Source organism: Pelecanus crispus, chromosome 29 (genome assembly GCF_030463565.1).
Source record: "Pelecanus crispus isolate bPelCri1 chromosome 29, bPelCri1.pri, whole genome shotgun sequence".
NCBI classification, from domain to species: Eukaryota; Metazoa; Chordata; class Aves; order Pelecaniformes; family Pelecanidae; genus Pelecanus; species Pelecanus crispus.
The window spans coordinates 950,437-970,701 of NC_134671.1; the positions used below are offsets into that span (position 1 = coordinate 950,437).

At 65.0% G+C, this 20,265-nt stretch overlaps 4 protein-coding genes across 4 annotated transcripts; 2 read left to right on the forward strand and 2 right to left on the reverse strand.

The window, feature by feature from the left end:
• Window positions 1-9,940: 9,940 nt before the first annotated feature.
• On the reverse strand, window positions 9,941-11,889 carry LOC142596270 (HLA class II histocompatibility antigen, DR alpha chain-like). Its single transcript, XM_075725378.1, has 4 exons — window positions 11,817-11,889; window positions 10,770-11,027; window positions 10,205-10,486; window positions 9,941-10,095 (listed from the first exon to the last, which is right to left on the reverse strand). The coding sequence occupies exons 1-4, from the start codon at window positions 11,887-11,889 to the stop codon at window positions 9,941-9,943; spliced, it is 768 nt and encodes a 255-aa protein (XP_075581493.1).
• Window positions 11,890-12,418: 529 nt separating this feature from the next.
• LOC142596269 (class II histocompatibility antigen, B-L beta chain-like) lies at window positions 12,419-14,412 on the forward strand. The gene is made up of 6 exons (XM_075725377.1): window positions 12,419-12,544; window positions 12,837-13,106; window positions 13,373-13,654; window positions 13,763-13,869; window positions 13,997-14,020; window positions 14,192-14,412. Exons 1-6 carry the CDS (start codon window positions 12,454-12,456, stop codon window positions 14,198-14,200), a joined length of 783 nt encoding a protein of 260 aa, XP_075581492.1. The 5' UTR covers window positions 12,419-12,453; the 3' UTR covers window positions 14,201-14,412.
• Window positions 14,413-15,361: 949 nt separating this feature from the next.
• Window positions 15,362-17,300, reverse strand: LOC142596271 (HLA class II histocompatibility antigen, DR alpha chain-like). Its single transcript, XM_075725379.1, has 4 exons — window positions 17,228-17,300; window positions 16,191-16,448; window positions 15,626-15,907; window positions 15,362-15,516 (listed from the first exon to the last, which is right to left on the reverse strand). Exons 1-4 carry the CDS (start codon window positions 17,298-17,300, stop codon window positions 15,362-15,364), a joined length of 768 nt encoding a protein of 255 aa, XP_075581494.1.
• A 550-nt stretch (window positions 17,301-17,850) lies between these two features.
• LOC142596230 (class II histocompatibility antigen, B-L beta chain-like) lies at window positions 17,851-19,493 on the forward strand. The gene is made up of 6 exons (XM_075725312.1): window positions 17,851-17,971; window positions 18,264-18,533; window positions 18,800-19,081; window positions 19,190-19,296; window positions 19,381-19,404; window positions 19,485-19,493. The coding sequence occupies exons 1-6, from the start codon at window positions 17,881-17,883 to the stop codon at window positions 19,491-19,493; spliced, it is 783 nt and encodes a 260-aa protein (XP_075581427.1). The 5' UTR covers window positions 17,851-17,880.
• The last annotated feature ends 772 nt before the right edge of the window (window positions 19,494-20,265 follow it).

A 20,265-nucleotide genomic window follows, 5' to 3' on the forward strand; every position in this document is an offset into this window, starting at 1 on the left:
GCAGCAGGACCCGCCTCCCCCGCACACCACGTCACCCACCCGGCGCTGCGAGGAGCCGAGGTGCCAGCCCTGCCCACACGCACCGAGACCGACACGCCGCCGCTGCCGCCCCCGTGGGGGCCAGGGTCTGGAGAGATGCCAAAGAGACTTTAACGCTTAGAATAAATCTATATTTTAATATGTAGAGAGACAGAGAGGAAAATTTTTAATGGATCCACTGGCTACCTCCCTTGGCGCCCAGCAGTGCTCCCTTCCTCCCAGAACTCCCTCCGAATGCCAGTGCTCTTCCCCAGCATTCCCAGGGCTTATTTTCCATGCTCCCCGCCCCGGCCCCACCACCCATGGGGGAACCCCTCGAGGAGCGCACCCGCCAAGCACAGGGAACAGTACTTGGGTTTGCTCTCTGCCTGGAGAGCCGAAGGGTTTTAAAGCCTGACGTGGTGAGCAAGCCCGGGACGACGCTGGTAGGCTGGTCAAGCACTGCTAGCGCATGTTTGGGATTAGCACCAAGAGAGCTCTCGTACCTCTCTCCCCGAGTGGATTCACACCACGACAACCCTCGTGCTTCAAAGGCAGTCTCTCAGGGTCAGGAGGGGACAGACCCAGGGACGCAGCTGTCCCCAGGAGCGTTACCTCCTTTGTGCGCAACCCCGCAGCCACGGTCGCTGTCCACCTCCGACAACGCACCGACCTACCTGGGCTCCGTAGTCTGGTCCAGCCGGACTCATGTAGGTGGAGCGGCCACTTGACTTCGCTACTCTGCTAATCGAGGCTAATTAATTGGAAAAAAGCTTCTCTGTCCCATCAGGGTGCTACTTCTCTTCCCCACTGCACCCGTTAGCTCGAAGGGGTTCCAGTCCCCGTCCTCAGTCCTACCTCCAGTCATTGCAAATCACCCCTCTTACAATGGGCGTATTTAAAAAGCTTCCGACAAAGCCTATCCCTAGCCCGTGGAAGGAAGTGAGGAAGAAGGACGTTGTGTTTTTACTGTGTTTTTTATTTTTTAAATTAATTATATTATTTAAAGGAGTGGATACAACCATCAATACTGGTCCCTGCGGCATAATTTTGGATTTCCCCAAAAAACCCCCAAAAAACCAAACCCAAGAAGTGAATTTCTGCATGGCGATTAACCCAGCCCAATGCTTGGGGGAGGAGGGAGGGGAGGAAAAAATAAAAAAAAAAAAGTAAAAAATTATTTTCTTGGTGCCGTCCAATAAAAAGAAGTTTAAAGGGGCACCAGTCTTTGCTTTTTAGTTTTCTTAAAAAGCAGAGGTGTGCCCCCTGGTGCTGAGCTGGCGGCCTGTATAATGTTTTGTAAGTAATTTTTTAAGTTGTATTGTAATATATCATCTATAATTTTGCTGCTTTTTGGGGGTCGGTTATTATTTTTTTTGTTTGTTTCCTTTCTCTCACTTTCCCCTAGCTTACCTATGTGATTTCCTCCATCACGAAATTCCTCCATATAGAGATAAGTTCCCATCCTGGGTGAGATGCACATAAATCCACCGCTAGTAAACGCACCTGCAACTGGGCTGCTCGGTCCAGAAGGGGCTGCAGAACATCTGGGCCACAAAATGCTTCTCAACAGCTCCTAACAGAAGTCTTGCAAACTAAAAGGCAAAGCCATGACAAAAAAAAAAAAAAAAAAAAAAAAAAAAAAAAAAAAAAAAAGAAGTAGCTTCAGGAAAACGCAGGACTCTCGGTCCCCTGAAGCTGCAGCTCTGCGGGGATTTCAGCTCAAGGGAGGGAGGCTGCTGGTCTTCTCCGTGCATGGGGATGGGATCCGGGGGGGATCTTCCATGGTGGACCAGGTAACCCCCAGCCAAGGGGAAGGGGGGGACAAGGCAGTGCAAACCCTTTGGCGGGTGAGCAACCTTCTGCTCTGGGTTTGCTAAGGTGGCTGGGGTGTTTTCTCCATCTGACAAGCGCTGCTGTGACTGGACGCTGCTTTAACACCAAGCAAGTTTCCAGCAGCCCCCGGGACGGCTGGGAATCTGGCTCTTCCCAGGGAAAGGCGCCCACAAGCCCCTTGCGCTCGCCTCCTCACGCCAGCACCTCTCCTTCCTCGCAGCTCTTGCCCGCAGATCTGCCTGTGCTTGGTCGCGGCTGGCTACCGCAGAGCCCTTCCCACCTGCCGCACCCCGCATCCCTCCCAAAGCCCCACGTCCCCCTCCCTGCTCCAGTTTACCCTCAGGCAACCTACTCCCGCCATGCCCAAACCCACTGGTCACCATCACCAACCCGCCAGCAACCCACAAACCCTCTGCTCCCACCACCGCCGCCGTGGTGATACCACCATCCCCGGCTGTTTCCACCAGACCACCCCCCCAATGCACAGCCTTCTCCTTGCCCCCTCAGACCCCCTGGCGCTTCCCGCTTCTCCTCAGAGACCCGTCAGGTCCCTCACACAACTTTGACGCCTGCATCTGCCCTCAGCTTTCCCGCCTTCGGCAGCGCGGCCAAGCCGCTGGCGGGGACCCTGTGCCATCACCCCTTGCCGGGAGGCGGCCATGGGGCGGGAAGCGGCAGCAGCATGAGGGGAGAAAAGGGCGGGAAGCTTTTGGGGTGGAACGACCATTTGCGCAGCTGCGAAACCTGCCAGGGCAGGCGCTGGCCAGCGTCAAAGCGCTCTTTGTGCAGGCGAGCGCCGGGCAGGCAGGGCTTGAGGGCTGGTGGCCGGGCTGGCACAGCACGATGGCCATGGCCGCTGCTGGAGGCCGTGCCGTGGCTGCGCGAGAGGCTTGCTTCGCGTCCTGGATGGAGGAGGCGCAGAGGGAGGGCCAGCAGCTCGCTCGTAGCGATAGGACAAGGGTGAATGGCTGTGAACTCACAGAGGGCAGATTCATACTAGTTATAAGGAACAAATGTTTTACGCCAAGGGTGGCGAAGCACTGGCACAGGTTGCGCAGAGAGGTTGGAGGTGCCCCACCCCTGGCAGCGTTCACGGTCAGGTTGGATGGGGCTCTGAGCAACCTGCTCTAGTTGAAGATGTCCCTGGCCGTGGCAGCGGGGTTGGACTGGATGAGCCTTAAAGGTCCCCTCCAAACCTAAACCGCTCTGTGACCTTCCCTGAGCTGACATGTCCCAAACGCGGTGCTTAAAAACTGAGCAGCGAAGATGACATTTGGCCAGGCTGGCATTCGAACATCATGAAAAACACCGACCCGAGGAGACAGCGCTGTCCCTCCAGGCATCACCCGACTGGTCTGCCTCTCTTGGAGGCACCATTGTTTCCCACCAGCCGTCTGCCTTTTGGCGGATGAAAAGCGAGTTGCTGGCTGGCGTTGCGTAGGCAGGGAGACGCTGAACGTGGCTGCTGTTGGAGGGACCTCTCAGCGTCTCCGATGCACGTAGTAACGAAAAGCTCTTCCGCTGAGGCAGGTGTGGTCTCAAGGCGTTTGCCTTTCTGCGTCGCTCCACGGGCAGCTCAGCGGGGCACGTGGGGGTCTCCGTGCTGAAGCCTGGGAAGTCCTGGCGCTGGAGGGACCCGACACAAAGAAGCTGCGAGCGAGGAGCAAAACTTTGCCTGCAAAGGACAGGCTGGGCCGGAGGGTGGCAGCGTGACGGGGAGGTGGCCTTGGGCTGGGTGAAAATGAGTTTTCAGGCACCTTTCAAGAGCCCCGTGCACCGCCGGGCTCCCTCGAAACGAGGCCCACCCGTGACTCCTGCCGTGCCTGCGCTCGCCGCGCACCGTCCGCCAGCGGCTGCTCCAGCGCTAGGCTTTGGAGCGGACGCAGCCCCGTGCGTGGGTGGGGGTGGAACTGCCCTGGGCAGGGTGCGGGGAAGGAGAAGGTGCCTGGAGCTGCTCCGTGCCCCTTGCAGTCAGGGCAAAGTGCTGCTGAGCACAAAGGGCCCGGCCTGGCCCTGGGGCGTGCCAGGGCTGCCGCGCTGCCACCCCACCCTGCTTCCCAGCATCACGTTCCTGCCGCCGGCACCGTGGCGTCAGTGGCACGGGGTGGGCTTTGCGGGGCCAAGGGCTAGGGCCCCTGGAAGTTGCTTCCCCTGTGTGTGGCAAATCCGCTGCTCGCAGCTGTCCTGTGCAGCGGTCTGTGGGGCTGGGGACAGCTCCCACCTCGGCGTGGTGCCGGTCCTGCTCCGCTCCGGGGTGGGAGCCCAGACCCAGCTCTGGGCGCAGGGTGGATCAAGGGCGGGGGGATGTGCCTCTTCTCTTGCCCATCCTACTCTCATGTGCCAGTCACCCTCCTGCAGCTGTTCTGATAGTAGTAAAAAGGAGTGTTTGAGTCTTTTGGGGGTATTTTAGTCTCTCTCCTGCTCCGGCGCGTTGTCATTGTCACACCATCCCCGGGGGGGGTGGTCATTCCAGTGCAGTGCTGCCTGCTGGGGAGCCGCTCTCCGGAGGAGCACGCAGGGAGCGCGAGGGCAGTATCCTGCTCCCTCGCCTTTGCCACTGACTGGACTGGAGTCGTCCCTCACAATTTTTCCCCTGGTAACCGGTGACATGGCAGCCCTGGGGGAGGCGGGAACCTTCTCTTGGAGATCCCCTGGCACCGTTCGCACCCATTTCCCCCTTCCCCTGGGAGCCCTGAGGTCTCACGAAGGCAGAGTGGATCCCTGGCATGGGGCTGGGGGCGGGAGGGCTGGCCCAAGCAGAGACCAGCTTAGCTGTGGGGGCTGCGTGTCTGCGGCACAAGGGGCGGGAGCACCGGCTCCCGCCTGGCTGGTAACGGTGTCGTGAGGCTCCGGTCCGGACAGCTCCGGCACAGCCGGAGGGGATGGCTGGAGTTGCCGCAGGTCTCAAGGGAGCTGACTCCCCCAGGCCGCTGCCCGATGAAAGGGGACACCCCTGTGCGCAAGCCGCTGCTGCGGCCGCTCGGCTTGACGCGCCAGCGATCCCCTCCTGGCCTCAGGCCCCTGACGCCGTGGGCTTGGCGTCCTCGGGGTGAGGTGGGAGCTGCCTGGTAGCCCAGCGCAGGCTCCGTCCGTCCGTCCTACTGGCTCGCCCCCGCCGGCCCCCACCTCCTGCACCCACAGAGACAGGGGATTTCCACCGAAGCCAGTGTCCCTGCCATGGGGCACGCCAGCGTTTCGGGGAAAGAGCCCTGCCTGCTCTCCTTGCCCTCCGGTAACCCCAGCCCAACCAGTCAGCAGGCAGCACTGGGCTGCATCACCAGTCTCCGGCAGACTCCAGGCAGCTGAGGTCCTGGTCCCAGGGTGTGGGGACCTGCCTGCTCCGGGCATGTGAGCCCTTGGCCCGGCAGCGCTGGGTCGGGGCGCCTGGGTTTCTCTGGGAGCTGGGGCTCAGCCAGGAGCACCCCCTCGCCAGCAGCTCCGTGCTGGCTGCAGCCCCTGCACGCGTCCAAGCCTGGAGGCAGCGAGCAGCAGCGGTTTTGGGGACCTGTCTTTTAGAATGTGCCTCTCTTGTGCTCTGGGTCTGCATGGCCGAGGCGGGAGCCCCAGGACACCTCCGGCCAGCTCTGCCTGCAACCCGTGGGGGACTGTATCTGCTTTCCAAACTGATTCCCTTTCTCCCTCCCCGCTGGCATCTCATGTCAGGACTACGAGTGTCCTCCTGAGGTTGAGGGCGCTTGTTGCGCCTTTGCCAGAGGGGAGGACAAGCCTTGCGTCCCCAGCAGCAGCCGACCCCCTCTGCTCCGGCCGTGTCCCCAAGGCGTGACGGTGCTCCTCAGGGCTGAGCACCCTCAGTGCGTGGGTCGTGGGGCGACGCATCCACGGTGACGGTCAGCCCCAGATCGACCCTGGAGGGACAGCGGTTTCTGTCTGATCGCCACCATGTGATGCCGGGGGTGGGGGATCAACTGTTGCTGCTATTTATTTTTTTGTCCTAGAATTGGTTATCATAGAATCACGGAACGCTTTGGTGGGAAGGGACCTTTAGAGCCCACCCAGCCCAGCCCCTGCAGTGACAGGGACAGCTTGAACCAGAGCAGGGGGCTCAGACCCCGTCCAACCTGGCCTGGGATGGTTCCGGGGATGGGGCCTCCACCGCCTCTGGGCAACCTGTGCCAGTGCCTCATCATCCTCATTATAAAAAATGTCTTCCTTATATCCAGTCTAAATCTGTTCTTCAGGTTAAATCCATTACTCCTGGTCCTGTCACAACAGGCCTTGCTAAAACCTTGCCCCCACCCTTCCTGCAGCCCCTCTCAGCACTGCCAGGCCGCACTCAGGCCTCCCCGCAGCCCCCTCCTCTCCAGGCTGAGCACCCCCAGCTCCCCCAGCCTGGCCCCGCAGCAGAGGGGCTCCGGCCCTCGGGGCATTTCTGTGGCCTCCCCTGGCCCCGCTCCAGCAGCTCCGTGTCCTTGTGCTGAGGGCCCCGAGATGGGCGCAGGGCTGCAGGGGGGTCTGCCCAGAGCGGGGCAGAGGGGCAGAATCCCCTCCCTCGCCCCGCTGCCCACGCTGCTGGGGATGCAGCCCAGGATGGGGTTGGCTTTCTGGGCTGCCAGCGCACATTGCTGGCTCATGTCCAGCTTTTCACCCCCCAGCACCCCCAAGTCCTTCTCCGCAGGGCTGCTCTCCATCCCTTCATCCCCCAGCCTGTGCTGATACCGGGGGTTGCCCCGTCCCAGGTGCAGGACCTTGCCCTTGGCCTTGTTGAACCTCATGAGGGTCACACCGGCCCCCCTCTCCAGCTTGTCCAGGTCCCTCTGGATGACATCTCATCCTTCTGGTGTGTCAGCCGCACCACTCAGCTTGGTGTCATCTGCAAACTTGCTGAGGGTGCACTCGATCCCACTGTCTATATCATTGATGAAGTATCCTGGTTTTGGCTGGGACAGAGTTAATTTTTTTCCTAGCAGCAGGCATAGTGCTGTGGTTTGGATTTAGTAGGAGAAGAATGTTGATAACACGCTGATGGTTTAGTTGTTGCTTAGTACTGCTTATGCTAGCCAAGGACTTTTCAGCTTCCCATGCTCTGCCAGGTACACAAGAAACTGGGAGGGGGCACAGCCAGAATAGTTGATCCAAACTGCCCCAAGGGCCATTCCATACCATACGGTGTCATGGGCAGTATAGAAACTGGGGGGGTTGGCCGGGGAGCAGCGATCGCTGCTGGGAACTGTCTGGGTATCGGTTGTCAGGTGGTGAGCAATTGCATTGTGCATCACTTGCTTTGGATATTATTGTTGTTGTTGTTGTTGTTGTTATTATTTTGTTATTATTATCATTACTATTTTACTTTATTTCAATTATTAAACTGTTCTTATCTCAACCCAGGAGTGTTTCTCACTCTTACTCCTCCGATTCTCTCCCCATCCCATCGGGGTAGGGGGAGTGAGCGAGAGGCTGCGTGGTGCTGAGCTGCTGGCTGGGGCTAAACCATGACATGAAGATGTTAAACAGCACTGGTCGCAGTGCAGACCCCTGAGGGACTCTGTTTGTCACCGGTCTCCATGTGGACATTGAGCCATTGACCACGACCCTCTGGATGCCACCATCCAGCCAATTCCTTATCCACCAAACAGTCCACCCATCAAACCCATATCTCCCCAGTTTGGAGAGAAGGATGTTGTGGGGGCCTGTGTCGAAGGCTTTACAGCAGTCCAGATAGATGACATCCGTCGCTTTTCCCTTGTCCACTGATGCAGTCGCTCCTTCATAGAAAGCCACTGGCTTGGCCAGGCAGGCCCTGCCCTTGGTGAAGCCGTGCTGGCTGTCTGGAATCACCTCCCTGTCCTCCATGTGCTTGAGCACAGCTTCTAGGAGGATCTGCTCCATGATCTTCCCAGGCACAGAGGTGAGGCTGACAGGTTCCCAGGGTCCTCCTTTCGTCCCTTTTTAAAAATGGGCACAACATTCCCCTTCCTCCAGTCCCCAGGGACTTCACCTGACTGCCGTGACTTTTCAAATATCCTGGAGAGTGGCTTGGCAACTGCATCAGCCAATTCCCTCAGGACTCTGGGGTGCATCTCATCAGGTCCCACAGACTTGTGAACATTGAGGTTCCTCAGGTGGTCTCGAACCTGATCTTCCCTTACGGTGGGAGGGGCTTTACCTCCCTTTTGTTCAGGCCCTGGAGCGAGAGCTCTGCTTCGCACCAGACCCCATGCTGGACCAACCCACGGCCGTGCCCCCTTCCAGCACTACCCACCGGGGACTCAGTGAAGCCACTGGCATCCCCATGCGACCCCACCATGCCACCCACGTGCGAGGTAGCCGGGTTTCACATCCTCCCTGCTGCACGTCATCCGCTTTCTGTTCCAGCCACATCTTCCCCTTCTGCTCCCAATGAGGAGGGAAGCAGGCCCTGAGCTGCCGTGCCGCCTTGTCTACATTGCTGCTCCCAGGAGGGATTTGCTCCTTGTCTGGGGGTTTCCTCAGTGCCTCCTTCTCCTCTACAGCCCCATGGCAACGGCAGTTTTGCTGGTTCATGTCCCCATCTCAATCCCTGAACATGAGAGGCTCGCACACATGGGGCTCAGCGTGTCCCTGGCCTGTGGGCTCAGACCCTGTCATGGGCAGAACCTGGAGCTCCAGTGCCAAAGGCCTCCAGCCCAGCCTCTGCACGGAGACTGTGCTGGGCCCTGCGGAGCACCCCGCCACCCCCACCCCACCTGTGCAAACCTTGTGCGCAGACCCCCCCACACACCCAGGAGGTGACAAAGAAGGAAAGAGGAACCAGGACAGGCACTGCTAGAGATTTCCTGAGCAGACCTGCAGTGTCACCAGTTACCAGGCAGACCTGCTGCTGGGAGAACTGGTCTGGCTGAGAGCAAGATCCAGCTTTGCTCCCCCCCCACCCCAGCTAATGGCTCTCAGGGGCAGCTGCAGGGTTCCCCTGCACCGCCCAGGGCAAACGCACGTGTGTGTGCGCGCAAGGAGCAATGCCTGTCAAATGAACAAGCCTCATCGCCTGTAGTTCACCTGCTCCCCCTCTGTGTCATCCCTTGGCCCCTAGCCCTGCGAGGGGGTCAGCCACGTGGCCTCACACCCATGGTGTGAACACTGGTGTCACAGAGCTCAACCACCCCCCGGGGCCTCCCTGGGCACTGGTGGACCCAGCGAGGACTCCTCTGCCCAGGGTCTGGGCCCCAGCTGCTGTTGGCTCTGCCCACACCTGGTTAACTGGGGAGCCACATGCCCCTGGGCTGCTGCTGCGGTGCAGCAGGATGGGTCCGCCTGTCCCAGAGTCCCTTCCTGGCCTTGCCACGAGTGTGGCTATGTGCCGATGGGCTCTGAGATGCCCCCCCGGGAGCCTGCCCCATGGGACTGTTCCTTAGTGGTGCTAAGATCCCACCTACATCAGCTGGGAGAACCCAGGAGTCCTGGGGTCACCCTACCCCTTCCCTCAGCCCAAGAGCTGCAGCTAGATTCCTGGAGCCCTGCCCCACACCCATGGGCCCGCTGCCCCATAGATCACCCAGACATCAAGGGGGGTGTAGAGCTGCAGTCACCTAGCACAGTGCAGAGAACGGACTCACAGTGAGGGTCGCACGGCAGGATCAACCCCAACCCACTTTATTGTGGTGACAAAGCGGCAGAGCAGGAGTGGAGGGTGCAGCACTGCACCGAGGGGGAGCTGTGGGGCAGGGCACGCCTCCCCTCCCTTCAGGGGTCTGCAGGGGGGACCCCACATCAGGGCTGGGAGGAGGCACCATGTCCCTAGCTGGAGATGGCCCTGGGGCCAGGGGCTGTGGGCAGGGCAGAGTACTGGGACCAGTGCAGACCCCAGGCTCTGCAGCAATTTCGGCTGGCAGCGGGTGAGCTGGTGCAGCCCCAGGTAAGAAGTAAGGGGGAGCAGCCAAGGGCCCAGTGGGGACGGGCCCCTGCTGGGTCTGGCTCTGGAGCCATCTCCAGCATGTCGGCGTGTGCTGAGCACGGGAGGAGGGGGTGCTGACAGGTGTGGCAGGGATACGGGGCACTGGAGGGAGCCGCTCCCGCCAGGCTGAGGCGAGGCAAGGCTGAGGGTGCAGCGGGTCCGGTCCAGGGGAGGCAGGGAGCCCTGGGCTCTGCCCCCTCACAAGAGGCCCCGCTGGTTGCGGGCACTGTTCATCTTCATGGCCTTGATGATGAGGACGGTGCCCACGACGATGCCGACGATGCCCACGGCCAGGCCCAGGGCGCACACCAGGGTCTCGGTGCTCTCGGAGGCGGGGAGGGGCAGCTGGGGCTCTGTGGAGGGGTGAGGGTGGGTGAGGACGGGGCACCGAGCCCCCCTTGCTACCTGCAAGGGGAGGGCACCCAGGCGCCCGCGCCCCGGCCCAACAGCCCCCGTCCTCACCCCAGTGCTTCAGCAGGGCATTGGGCAGCCCCCCGTGCTCCACGCGGCAGTCGTAGAAGTCCCCCCGAGCGGGGATGAAGGGCAGGTAGGAGAACTTGCGGAAGCTGTTGTCGTCCCGTGGGTAGAAAATGGTCTCGAGGACGCCATCCGTCACCTCCTGCCCGTTCCTGAGCCACGTGATGGAGAGCACGGATGGCCAGAACTTGTCCGCGTAGCAGATGAGGACGTTGGGGTCCCCCAGCTCCACGGGGCCCTCGGAGAACACCGTCACCTCGGGTGGTGCTGGGGCCAAGCGGGAGGAGGGAGGAGTCAGTGCCGCCTGGAGCCTGGGCTCAGCCAAGGCCCCACGGCGCCCGCGGCTGCTTAGAAAAGGCCCCGTCGTGCCTCACTGCCCAGCCAGGGACACCCCGCAGCCCAGCCTGGGGCTGTGCCCGCGTCTCCCCGTGCTCCAGGGCAGCAGGGCGCCGTGCACCCCGCTGCCGGCTGGGCCGCAGGGTGTGGGAGCGACGGCGCTGGCAGGGTCCCGGGGGTGAGAGCACTGGCCGTGCCACGACCGGGTCGTTACCAAAAGGCGTCTGGGAGACGTTGGAGAGCTTCGCCAGGGAGTTCAGCCATGACTTGCCCACGATGCTGTTCTGCAGCGCTCCCTGTGCCTCGAAGGTGGCGAAGTTGCCGAACTCGGGCAGGCGCCAGATCGTCTCCTGCTTCTGCAGGTCCACGTGGAAGATCTCGTCCCCGTCGAAATCAAACATGAACTGGCCGTCCTCCGGCTGCAATGGCTCAACCCGCTGCTGGAACTCAGCTTGGCGGATCGTGTGCCCCACTGCCAGGAGATGGGCATGAGGGACGGCAACGCCCGCCGCCATGGGGCTGCCCCACCATCTTCTCGTCACCCGCCGGGGCTCTCACCAGGGACACCGCGAGGGGCCAGGGAGGCACCGGTGGGGACGAGAGCCCACCCTGAGCCTCTCGCCACCACCGCAAGCTCATGGGCCCGGGAGGCAGGCAGCCCCTGCGCAAGGGAGCCCCCGGCCCCCCATCTTTGCCCCATCTCCAGCAGTGTCCTCCCGGGGCGGCTTGCCCTCCTGCGGCGGGAGCCAGCGATGATCTAGCCAGGCTGTGGGGCCCTGGCCTGCTCCCAGACTCGCTGAGGGTGGGCTGGGCTGGGCTGCGCTGCGCTGGGCTGGGCTGGGGTGGGCTGGGCGGGGGGGTCCCAGGGCCCCGGGGCAGCAGCGCTCCTGCCCCACACCTCAACCTCCCCTTCAGCCAGGCCATTGGAGCTCTTGCAAAGTGCCGCTGCTGGTCACTGGGTGCTGCAGGGACCTGACCCACAGAGCCAGGGCACGGGGTGGGTGGCAGGGGGACAGGGGGACCTGGGGAGGGGTCTGCCCTCCTCCAGCCTGCCCTCCTGGGGTGTGCCTGGCCCCCCACACACAGGGGTTACCCACAGCCAGGGAGGGACGGAGCTCCCCGGGCCCTGGGCAGTGCCTGGTCCTGCCCTGGTACCACACACCCCCCATGGGTGCAGGGCACCCCACGGCCCACCTCGGCACCCCACGGCCCCCCTCTGCCCCCGGACCCACCACCCCACGGCCCCGGGGCCCTCACGCACCTTTCACGGCCCCCGCGCCCTGCAGGGTCAGCACAGCCAGCAGCGCCAGCGGGACGCCCCGTCCTCCGGCCATCGCCTCTCCTGGCACCGGGCAGCGCCGGCGGGACCAGGCGAGGGGCAGGCGTTGCTCTTGGGCCGGGGAGCTGTGTGGTGGGGGCCCCGTGCCCGGGGAACAGGGTCCCCCAGATGCTCAGCCAATAGGAGGGAGCCCTGACGCTGACTCATCTGTTCCCAGGCAGACGAGCAGCGCCGAGCACCCAGCAGAGCAGACAGACGGATGGGCGCCCAGACAGGGTCCCACAGGGGTGCACTCTTGAACTTGGGGCACGCACAGCCCTGGGGAGGGCTCTGGGGAGGTTGGAGGTGGGGGCTGCCGGGGCTGGGGTGCCCCAGTGCTGGTGGGGGCCAGCAGCCTCCTCCCTGGGGTCACTGCTGCAGCACAGGACAAGTGTCAGAGGGAGCCCTGCGGGGCCCGGCTCTGCCTGGTGACGGGTGATGCTGCCCAGCCTCGCCGCTCACTGGTCCTCGCTGGGACTCCCCGTCCCGGCACTGGGCAGCGCTGGGTGATAGCCCGCACTGGCAGAGTGCGGCTTGCTCAGGGCTCCCAGCACCTTTCCAGCCTCTGCTGCGAGCAGCGATGGGGACCGGTCGCGTGCTGGGAGCTGGGGCCGTGCTGGTGGCACTGTTGGTGCTGGGAGCCGACCTGGCTTGTGGCGGGGACACCTCAGGTGAGCTCAGCCCCACGGCACGGGGAGGTGCTGGGCGCTGGGTGCTGGGAGGGGGATCAGGCCCTACACAGAGATCGGGGTGGAGCTCGGTGCTGGGAGATGCTATGGCAAATGAGTCGGGTAGGGAGGTGAGTGGAAAAGGGGGGTGGGGTGGCGTGGAGGGGTCGTCCCATGGCATCCTCCCCCCCTCCCCCAGCTCTTGGGCACTGGAGTAGTTCCCTGGGGCACTGGGGGTGGGTGGGGTGGGGAAGCTGCAGCAGGAGCCCTGACCTCCCCATGTCTGCACGAGCAGGGTATGCACAGTACCAGTTCAAGGGTGACTGTTACTTCACCAACGGCACCGAGCGGGTGAGGCTTGTGAAAAGGCGCATCTACAACCGGCAGCAGTTCATGCACTTCGACAGCGATGTGGGGCACTATGTGGCCGACGTGCCCTGGGGTGAGGCCGATGCCAAGTACTTTAACAGCCAGCCGGACATACTGGAGCAGGACAAGGCTGAGGTGGACACGGTTTGCCGGCACAACTATGGGGTGTCGACCCCTTTCGCCGTGGAGAGGAGAGGTGAGTGCGTGGCAGAACATTTCCCCGGGGGACGGGCACAAGCCAAGCCGCCGGGCTCGCCGGAGGGGAGAGCGTGTCCGTGCGGAGCTTGGGCAGGGCCCCGGGCAGCCCCGAGCAAAGCCCCTGCGCCCTTCGGCGAGGACGCGAGACCCTTGCACCCTCCCCGGGCACGCCCTGCGTGGGGACCGCGGGGACAGCGCTGGGCCAGGCCGGGCGGCCCCTGTGCTCTCCCAGCCCCTTGCCAGCTCTCTCCCACTCTCCCCCAGTTCAGCCCCAGGCGAGGGTCTTCCCCGTGCAGTCGAGCTCCCTGCCCCAGACCGACAGGCTGGCTTGCTACGTGACGGGCTTTTACCCGGCGGAGATTGAGGTGAAGTGGTTCAAGAATGGGCAGGAGGAGACGGAGCGCGTGGTGTCCACGGACGTGATGCAGAACGGAGACTGGACCTACCAGGTGCTGGTGATGCTGGAAACCACCCCGCAGCGCGGGGACGCCTACGCGTGCCAGGTGGAGCACGTCAGCCTGCAGCGCCCCGTCACCCAGCACTGGGGTAAGCGCTGCCCTGCCCGGCACCCTGGGGCGGGGGCCCAAGCCCCTGCTCCAGGTGGGGAGGGGGACGGGGGCCCCCAGCCCTGACCCCCTGCTCTCATCCCCGCAGAGCTGCAGTCAGACGCTGCCAGGAGCAAGATGCTGACGGGGGTGGGGGGCTTTGTGCTGGGGCTCATCTTCCTGGCGCTGGGGCTCGTCCTCTACGTGCGCAAGAAGGTGAGCGGCCGGGAGCCTGGGTGGGGGGGTCCCTGGGCTTTGGGGTGTCTCCTGTGCGTGGGGCTGCGGTTCTGCCCCAGGGGAGCTGCCCCCGCTCCCGTGCTGACCTCATCTCTCTCTGTTTCAGGGCGCCTCGTTCCCCAGGGTGCAGGTAACATCCGTCTCCCCCCACCCTGCTCCGCCCTCCCTCTGCGGGCGGCTGCCCACCTGCTCCCAGGGCCAGCGCGTCCGTATGGAGCGTGTCCCCCGATAGCGCTGGGGCAGAGCCCTGGGGACACGCCGTCCCCCATCCCGGTGCTCATCCCCTCTCCTCTCCCCACAGGGCTCCTGAACGACCTCCTGTCCCTGTGCATCTGCTCCGCCGCCGTCCATCCTCTGCCCCCCAGCGTCACCTCTGCCTCGCACTGCCCCGTCCCGGAGCCCCACGTGCCCGCACTGATCCCTGGGTCACCCCCTCCCTCCCATCCCAGCTCAGCTTCGCTGTCGCTGCTCTGCAGCCCTGGGGTCCCCAGGGCCCTGTGACGGTGGCCCTCAGCTGCTCCGCCTCTGCCTAATAAAGTGTCCTGGTACCCTGCGGCCCTGGTCGTCTGGGGACAGTGGGGCAGGGGTGGGTCGCTCCCTTCCTTGCGCCCATGAGTCCGTGACGGGGCTCCGAGTCCTCGGTGGGGACCAGACATGCTTGGTGGCCTGGGGCTGCCGACCGTGGCGGGACACTGCGAGGGGGGCCAACAGCCCGTCCCGTGGGAGGACGCATCCAGCCGCCTCCGGGATGGGTGAAGGAGGGCGACGAGGGGTCGTGGGTCCCCTCACCTGCTCCCCGTCGGTCGGCGGCTCCGTGTCCCCCGCCTGGTGCCTGACCCCGCTGTGCTGGGCGGGGGCAGGGAGCAGGGTTCTGGGGCAGCGCACCCCGTCCAGCCCCAGCGGTGATCGCTGCTCCTGTCCCTCCTGCCGTGCCTCCTCATGGGGTGCTGCCCTGCCCCCCAACACGGCGCCCACCACACCCCACAAGGACCCAGGCGGCCTGCCCTCCCTCTGCTGCTGCTGCTCCCTCCCCCAGACTCCTCCCATGGCCCTTGCCAGCCCCACAGGCCCCCCCCAGTCACCCTGGTCCTCACCACGCTCTGTCACCAGGACGAGCAGGGTGCAGAGGAACCGGGGACAGAGTCAGTGGAGCCCAGCTGTCCCCAGCCGCCTTTACTGCTGCTCGGAAGCACCCCAGAGCCCGGGAAGCCAGAGCCCCGGTCAGCGGGGTGCCCATGGGGCAAGGCAAGGGGGCACTGGTGGTGCGGAGCGGGGCTGGGGGTCTCAGGGCGGGGATGTGCGGTGCAGGGCTGGGACGAGGGGCATGGGGTGGGGCGCATGGCTTGCGGCTGGGCCACGGGGCACGGAGCCGGATGGCATGCGGGGCACAGGGCTTGGCCGTGGGGACGGAGCTGGAGGGTGGGGCACGCAGCCGGGACGCGACGGCGAGGGCACCCTGGGCTCTGCCCCCTCACAAGAGGCCCCGCTGGTTGCGGGCGCTGTTCATCTTCATGGCCTTGATGATGAGGACGGTGCCCACGACGATGCCGACGATGCCCACGGCCAGGCCCAGGGCGCACACCAGGGTCTCGGTGCTCTCGGAGGCGGGGAGGGGCAGCTGGGGCTCTGCAGAGGGGTGAGGGTGGGTGAGGACGGGGCACCGAGCCCCCCTTGCTACCTGCAAGGGGAGGGCACCCAGGCGCCCGCGCCCCGGCCCAGCAGCCCCCGTCCTCACCCCAGTGCTTCAGCAGGGCATTGGGCAGCCCCCCGTGCTCCACGCGGCAGTCGTAGAAGTCCCCCCGAGCGGGGATGAAGGGCAGGTAGGAGAACTTGCGGAAGCTGTTGTCGTCCCGTGGGTAGAAAATGGTCTCGAGGACGCCATCCGTCACCTCCTGCCCGTTCCTGAGCCACGTGATGGAGAGCACGGATGGCCAGAACTTGTCCGCGTAGCAGATGAGGACGTTGGGGTCCCCCAGCTCCACGGGGCCCTCGGAGAACACCGTCACCTCGGGTGGTGCTGGGGCCAAGCGGGAGGAGGGAGGAGTCAGTGCCGCCTGGAGCCTGGGCTCAGCCAAGGCCCCACGGCGCCCGCGGCTGCTTAGAAAAGGCCCCGTCGTGCCTCACTGCCCAGCCAGGGACACCCCGCAGCCCAGCCTGGGGCTGTGCCCGCGTCTCCCCGTGCTCCAGGGCAGCAGGGCGCCGTGCACCCCGCTGCCGGCTGGGCCGCAGGGTGTGGGAGCGACGGCGCTGGCAGGGTCCCGGGGGTGAGAGCACTGGCCGTGCCACGACCGGGTCGTTACCAAAAGGCGTCTGGGAGACGTTGGAGAGCTTCGCCAGGGAGTTCAGCCATGACTTGCCCACGATGCTGTTCTGCAGCGCTCCCTGTGCCTCGAAGGTGGCGAAGTTGCCGAACTCAGGCAGGCGCCAGATCGTCTCCTGCTTCTGCAGGTCCACGTGGAAGATCTCGTCCCCGTCGAAATCAAACATGAACTGGCCGTCCTCCGGCTGCAATGGCTCAACCCGCTGCTGGAACTCAGCTTGGCGGATCGTGTGCCCCACTGCCAGGAGATGGGCATGAGGGACGGCAACGCCCGCCGCCATGGGGCTGCCCCACCATCTTCTCGTCACCCGCCGGGGCTCTCACCAGGGACACCGCGAGGGGCCAGGGAGGCACCGGTGGGGACGAGAGCCCACCCTGAGCCTCTCGCCACCACCGCAAGCTCATGGGCCCGGGAGGCAGGCAGCCCCTGCGCAAGGGAGCCCCCGGCCCCCCATCTTTGCCCCATCTCCAGCAGTGTCCTCCCGGGGCGGCTTGCCCTCCTGCGGCGGGAGCCAGCGATGATCTAGCCAGGCTGTGGGGCCCTGGCCTGCTCCCAGACTCGCTGAGGGTGGGCTGCGCTGGGCTGGGCTGGGCTGGGCTGGGGTGGGCTGGGAGGTCCCAGGGCCCCGGGGCAGCAGCGCTCCTGCCCCACACCTCAACCTCCCCTTCGGCCAGGCCATCGGAGCTCTTGCAAAGTGCCGCTGCTGGTCACTGGGTGCTGCAGGGACCTGACCCACAGAGCCAGGGCACGGGGTGGGTGGCAGGGGGGCAGGGGGACCTGGGGAGGGGTCTGCCCTCCTCCAGCCTGCCCTCCTGGGGTGTGCCTGGCCCCCCACACACAGGGGTTACCCACAGCCAGGGAGGGACGGAGCTCCCCGGGCCCTGGGCAGTGCCTGGTCCTGCCCTGGTACCACACACCCCCCATGGGTGTAGGGCACCCCACGGCCCACCTCGGCACCCCACGGCCCCCCTCTGCCCCCGGACCCACCACCCCACGGCCCCGGGGCCCTCACGCACCTTTCACGGCCCCCGCGCCCTGCAGGGTCAGCACAGCCAGCAGCGCCAGCAGGACGCCCCGTCCTCCGGCCATCGCCTCTCCTGGCACCGGGCAGCGCCGGCGGGACCAGGCGAGGGGCAGGCGTTGCTCTTGGGCCGGGGAGCTGTGTGGTGGGGGCCCCGTGCCCGGGGAACAGGGTCCCCCAGATGCTCAGCCAATAGGAGGGAGCCCTGACGCTGACTCATCTGTTCCCAGGCAGACGAGCAGCGCCGAGCACCCAGCAGAGCAGACAGACGGATGGACACCCAGACAGGGCCATGCTACCAGGACAGGGCTTGTGGGGCCCCACACCAGAGTTCTCCTCGCGGCCCGGCTCCCCCAGTCCCCGTGAGCCCTGGGCTGGCTCTCCCACCCCTACGGGCACGGGCCGCGTCCTGCTCCCTGCCCTGGTGTGCAGCGGGGCCAGGCTGCAGCCATGGGGCGAGTGTCAGGGGGAGCCCTGCGGGGCCCGGCTCTGCCTGGTGACGGGTGATGCTGCCCAGCCTCGCCGCTCACTGGTCCTCGCTGGGACTCCCCGTCCCGGCACTGGGCAGCGCTGGGTGATAGCCCGCACTGGCAGAGTGCGGCTTGCTCAGGGCTCCCAGCACCTTTCCAGCCTCTGCTGCGAGCAGCGATGGGGACCGGTCGCGTGCTGGGAGCTGGGGCCGTGCTGGTGGCACTGTTGGTGCTGGGAGCCGACCTGGCTTGTGGCGGGGACACCTCAGGTGAGCTCAGCCCCACAGCACGGGGAGGTGCTGGGCGCTGGGTGCTGGGAGGGGGATCAGGCCCTACACAGAGATCGGGGTGGAGCTCGGTGCTGGGAGATGCTATGGCAAATGAGTTGGGTAGGGAGGTGAGTGGAAAAGGGGGGTGGGGTGGCGTGGAGGGGTCGTCCCATGGCATCCTCCCCCCCTGCCCCAGCTCTTGGGCACTGGAGTAGTTCCCTGGGGCACTGGGGGTGGGTGGGGTGGGGAAGCTGCAGCAGGAGCCCTGACCTCCCCATGTCTGCACGAGCAGGGTATGCACAGGTCCAGTTCAAGGCTGACTGTTACTTCACCAACGGCACCGAGCGGGTGAGGTTTGTGGAAAGGCACACCTACAACCGGCAGCAGTTCATGCACTTCGACAGCGATGTGGGGCACTATGTGGCCGACATGCCCTGGGGTGAGGCCTCAGCCAAGTACTTTAACAGCCAGCCGGACAGACTGGAGGATGCGCAGGTTGCAGTGGACAGGTATTGCCGGCACAACTATGGGGTGTCGACCCCTTTCATCGTGGAGAGGAGAGGTGAGTGCGTGGCAGAACATTTCCCCGGGGGACGGGCACAAGCCAAGCCGCCGGGCTCGCCGGAGGGGAGAGCGTGTCCGTGCGGAGCTTGGGCAGGGCCCCGGGCAGCCCCGAGCAAAGCCCCTGCGCCCTTCGGCGAGGACGCGAGACCCTTGCACCCTCCCCGGGCACGCCCTGCGTGGGGACCGCGGGGACAGCGCTGGGCCAGGCCGGGCGGCCCCTGTGCTCTCCCAGCCCCTTGCCAGCTCTCTCCCACTCTCCCCCAGTTCAGCCCCAGGCGAGGGTCTTCCCCGTGCAGTCGAGCTCCCTGCCCCAGACCGACAGGCTGGCTTGCTACGTGACGGGCTTTTACCCGGCGGAGATTGAGGTGAAGTGGTTCAAGAATGGGCAGGAGGAGACGGAGCGCGTGGTGTCCACGGACGTGATGCAGAACGGAGACTGGACCTACCAGGTGCTGGTGATGCTGGAAACCACCCCGCAGCGCGGGGACGCCTACGCGTGCCAGGTGGAGCACGTCAGCCTGCAGCGCCCCGTCACCCAGCACTGGGGTAAGCGCTGCCCTGCCCGGCACCCTGGGGCGGGGGCCCAAGCCCCTGCTCCAGGTGGGGAGGGGGACAGGGGCCCCCAGCCCTGACCCCCTGCTCTCATCCCCGCAGAGCTGCAGTCGGACGCTGCCAGGAGCAAGATGCTGACGGGGGTGGGGGGCTTTGTGCTGGGGCTCATCTTCCTGGCGCTGGGGCTCGTCCTCTACGTGCGCAAGAAGGTGAGCGGCCGGGAGCCTGGGTGGGGGGGTCCCTGGGCTTTGGGGTGTCTCCTGTGCGTGGGGCTGTGGTTCTCTCTGTTTCAGGGCGCCTCGTTCCCCAGGGTGCAGGTAACTCCCACCCCGCCATACCCCGGCCTGAGCAGCCCCCAGCCCCCCACACTGCCGCTTTCTCCCCTTTTCTCCCCCAGAGCTCCTGAACAACCTCCCGTCCCTGTGGATCTGCTCCGCCGCCCCCCAGCATTGGTCCTGGCCCCCCGCTTCCCGCCTGGCCCCGCTGGCAGCTCCCCCCACCCTCCCCACTGCTGCCTCGGGGTCCCCGCGGGACCGGCGGGGGTCCCCTGCCTAATAAACACGTGCCGAGAGCCAGGCCCCGGGGCCTTCCGTGCTTGGGGGTCGCTCTGGGGGCTCCGCCGTGGGAGGGGATGAGGGCAGGGGTGGCAGCACCCTGCTCCTGCCGCTGTGGGACTGGGTGGGGGAAACCTTGCACAGGCGGGGGGCAACATGCCCCTGCCGCATCCCAAAGTGGCCAAGAGCCAGCGGGGAGGAGCCTGTCCCCACCCTCCACAATGGCCCCCCCAGGGCTGTGCGCCCCCCCAAGGGGACCCAGGGCGGAGAGGGGGGACACACTCGGACCCAGAGCAGTTTAAGGAAGGGGTCAGGGTGACTGATGCAGGCAACCCGCGTCACCAGGGAGGCGGCGGGATGGGGACAGGCAGCCGGATAGGGACAGGCGCGCCCCACAGCCCGCGGCGGGGGGCACAGGCGCAACGAGAGCCAAGCAGAGGGGCGGCGGGGGTCGCGCTGCGTGAGGGCGACACGTGGCACGCTGGCTCCCCAAGCGATGCGGAAGCCCGGCTCAACTCGAATAATATTTTCTTTATTTACATGTTAAAGAATCGAAAGGTTCGAAACATACAATAAGATGAAAACACGGCTCTGAGGGTCTAAAGGGGGGAGGGGGGGAAAAAA

Bases quoted from the DNA above. Each gene is read 5' to 3' on its own strand.
- LOC142596271 (XM_075725379.1), bottom strand. From the start codon at position 17,300: ATGGCCGGAGGACGGGGCGTCCTGCTGGCGCTGCTGGCTGTGCTGACC. The intron at 16,449-17,227 runs GTGCGTGAGGGC...ATCTCCTGGCAG, and splicing joins GGGCGCGGGGGCCGTGAAAG to TGGGGCACACGATCCGCCAA. The intron at 15,517-15,625 runs GTGAGGACGGGG...ACCCCTCTGCAG, and splicing joins TGCCCTGCTGAAGCACTGGG to AGCCCCAGCTGCCCCTCCCC.
- LOC142596230 (XM_075725312.1), top strand. From the start codon at position 17,881: ATGGGGACCGGTCGCGTGCTGGGAGCTGGGGCCGTGCTGGTGGCACTG. The intron at 17,972-18,263 runs GTGAGCTCAGCC...CTGCACGAGCAG, and splicing joins TTGTGGCGGGGACACCTCAG to GGTATGCACAGGTCCAGTTC. The intron at 19,082-19,189 runs GTAAGCGCTGCC...TCATCCCCGCAG, and splicing joins CCCCGTCACCCAGCACTGGG to AGCTGCAGTCGGACGCTGCC.
- LOC142596270 (XM_075725378.1), bottom strand. From the start codon at position 11,889: ATGGCCGGAGGACGGGGCGTCCCGCTGGCGCTGCTGGCTGTGCTGACC. The intron at 11,028-11,816 runs GTGCGTGAGGGC...ATCTCCTGGCAG, and splicing joins GGGCGCGGGGGCCGTGAAAG to TGGGGCACACGATCCGCCAA. The intron at 10,096-10,204 runs GTGAGGACGGGG...ACCCCTCCACAG, and splicing joins TGCCCTGCTGAAGCACTGGG to AGCCCCAGCTGCCCCTCCCC.
- LOC142596269 (XM_075725377.1), top strand. From the start codon at position 12,454: ATGGGGACCGGTCGCGTGCTGGGAGCTGGGGCCGTGCTGGTGGCACTG. The intron at 12,545-12,836 runs GTGAGCTCAGCC...CTGCACGAGCAG, and splicing joins TTGTGGCGGGGACACCTCAG to GGTATGCACAGTACCAGTTC. The intron at 13,870-13,996 runs GTGAGCGGCCGG...TCTCTGTTTCAG, and splicing joins TCCTCTACGTGCGCAAGAAG to GGCGCCTCGTTCCCCAGGGT.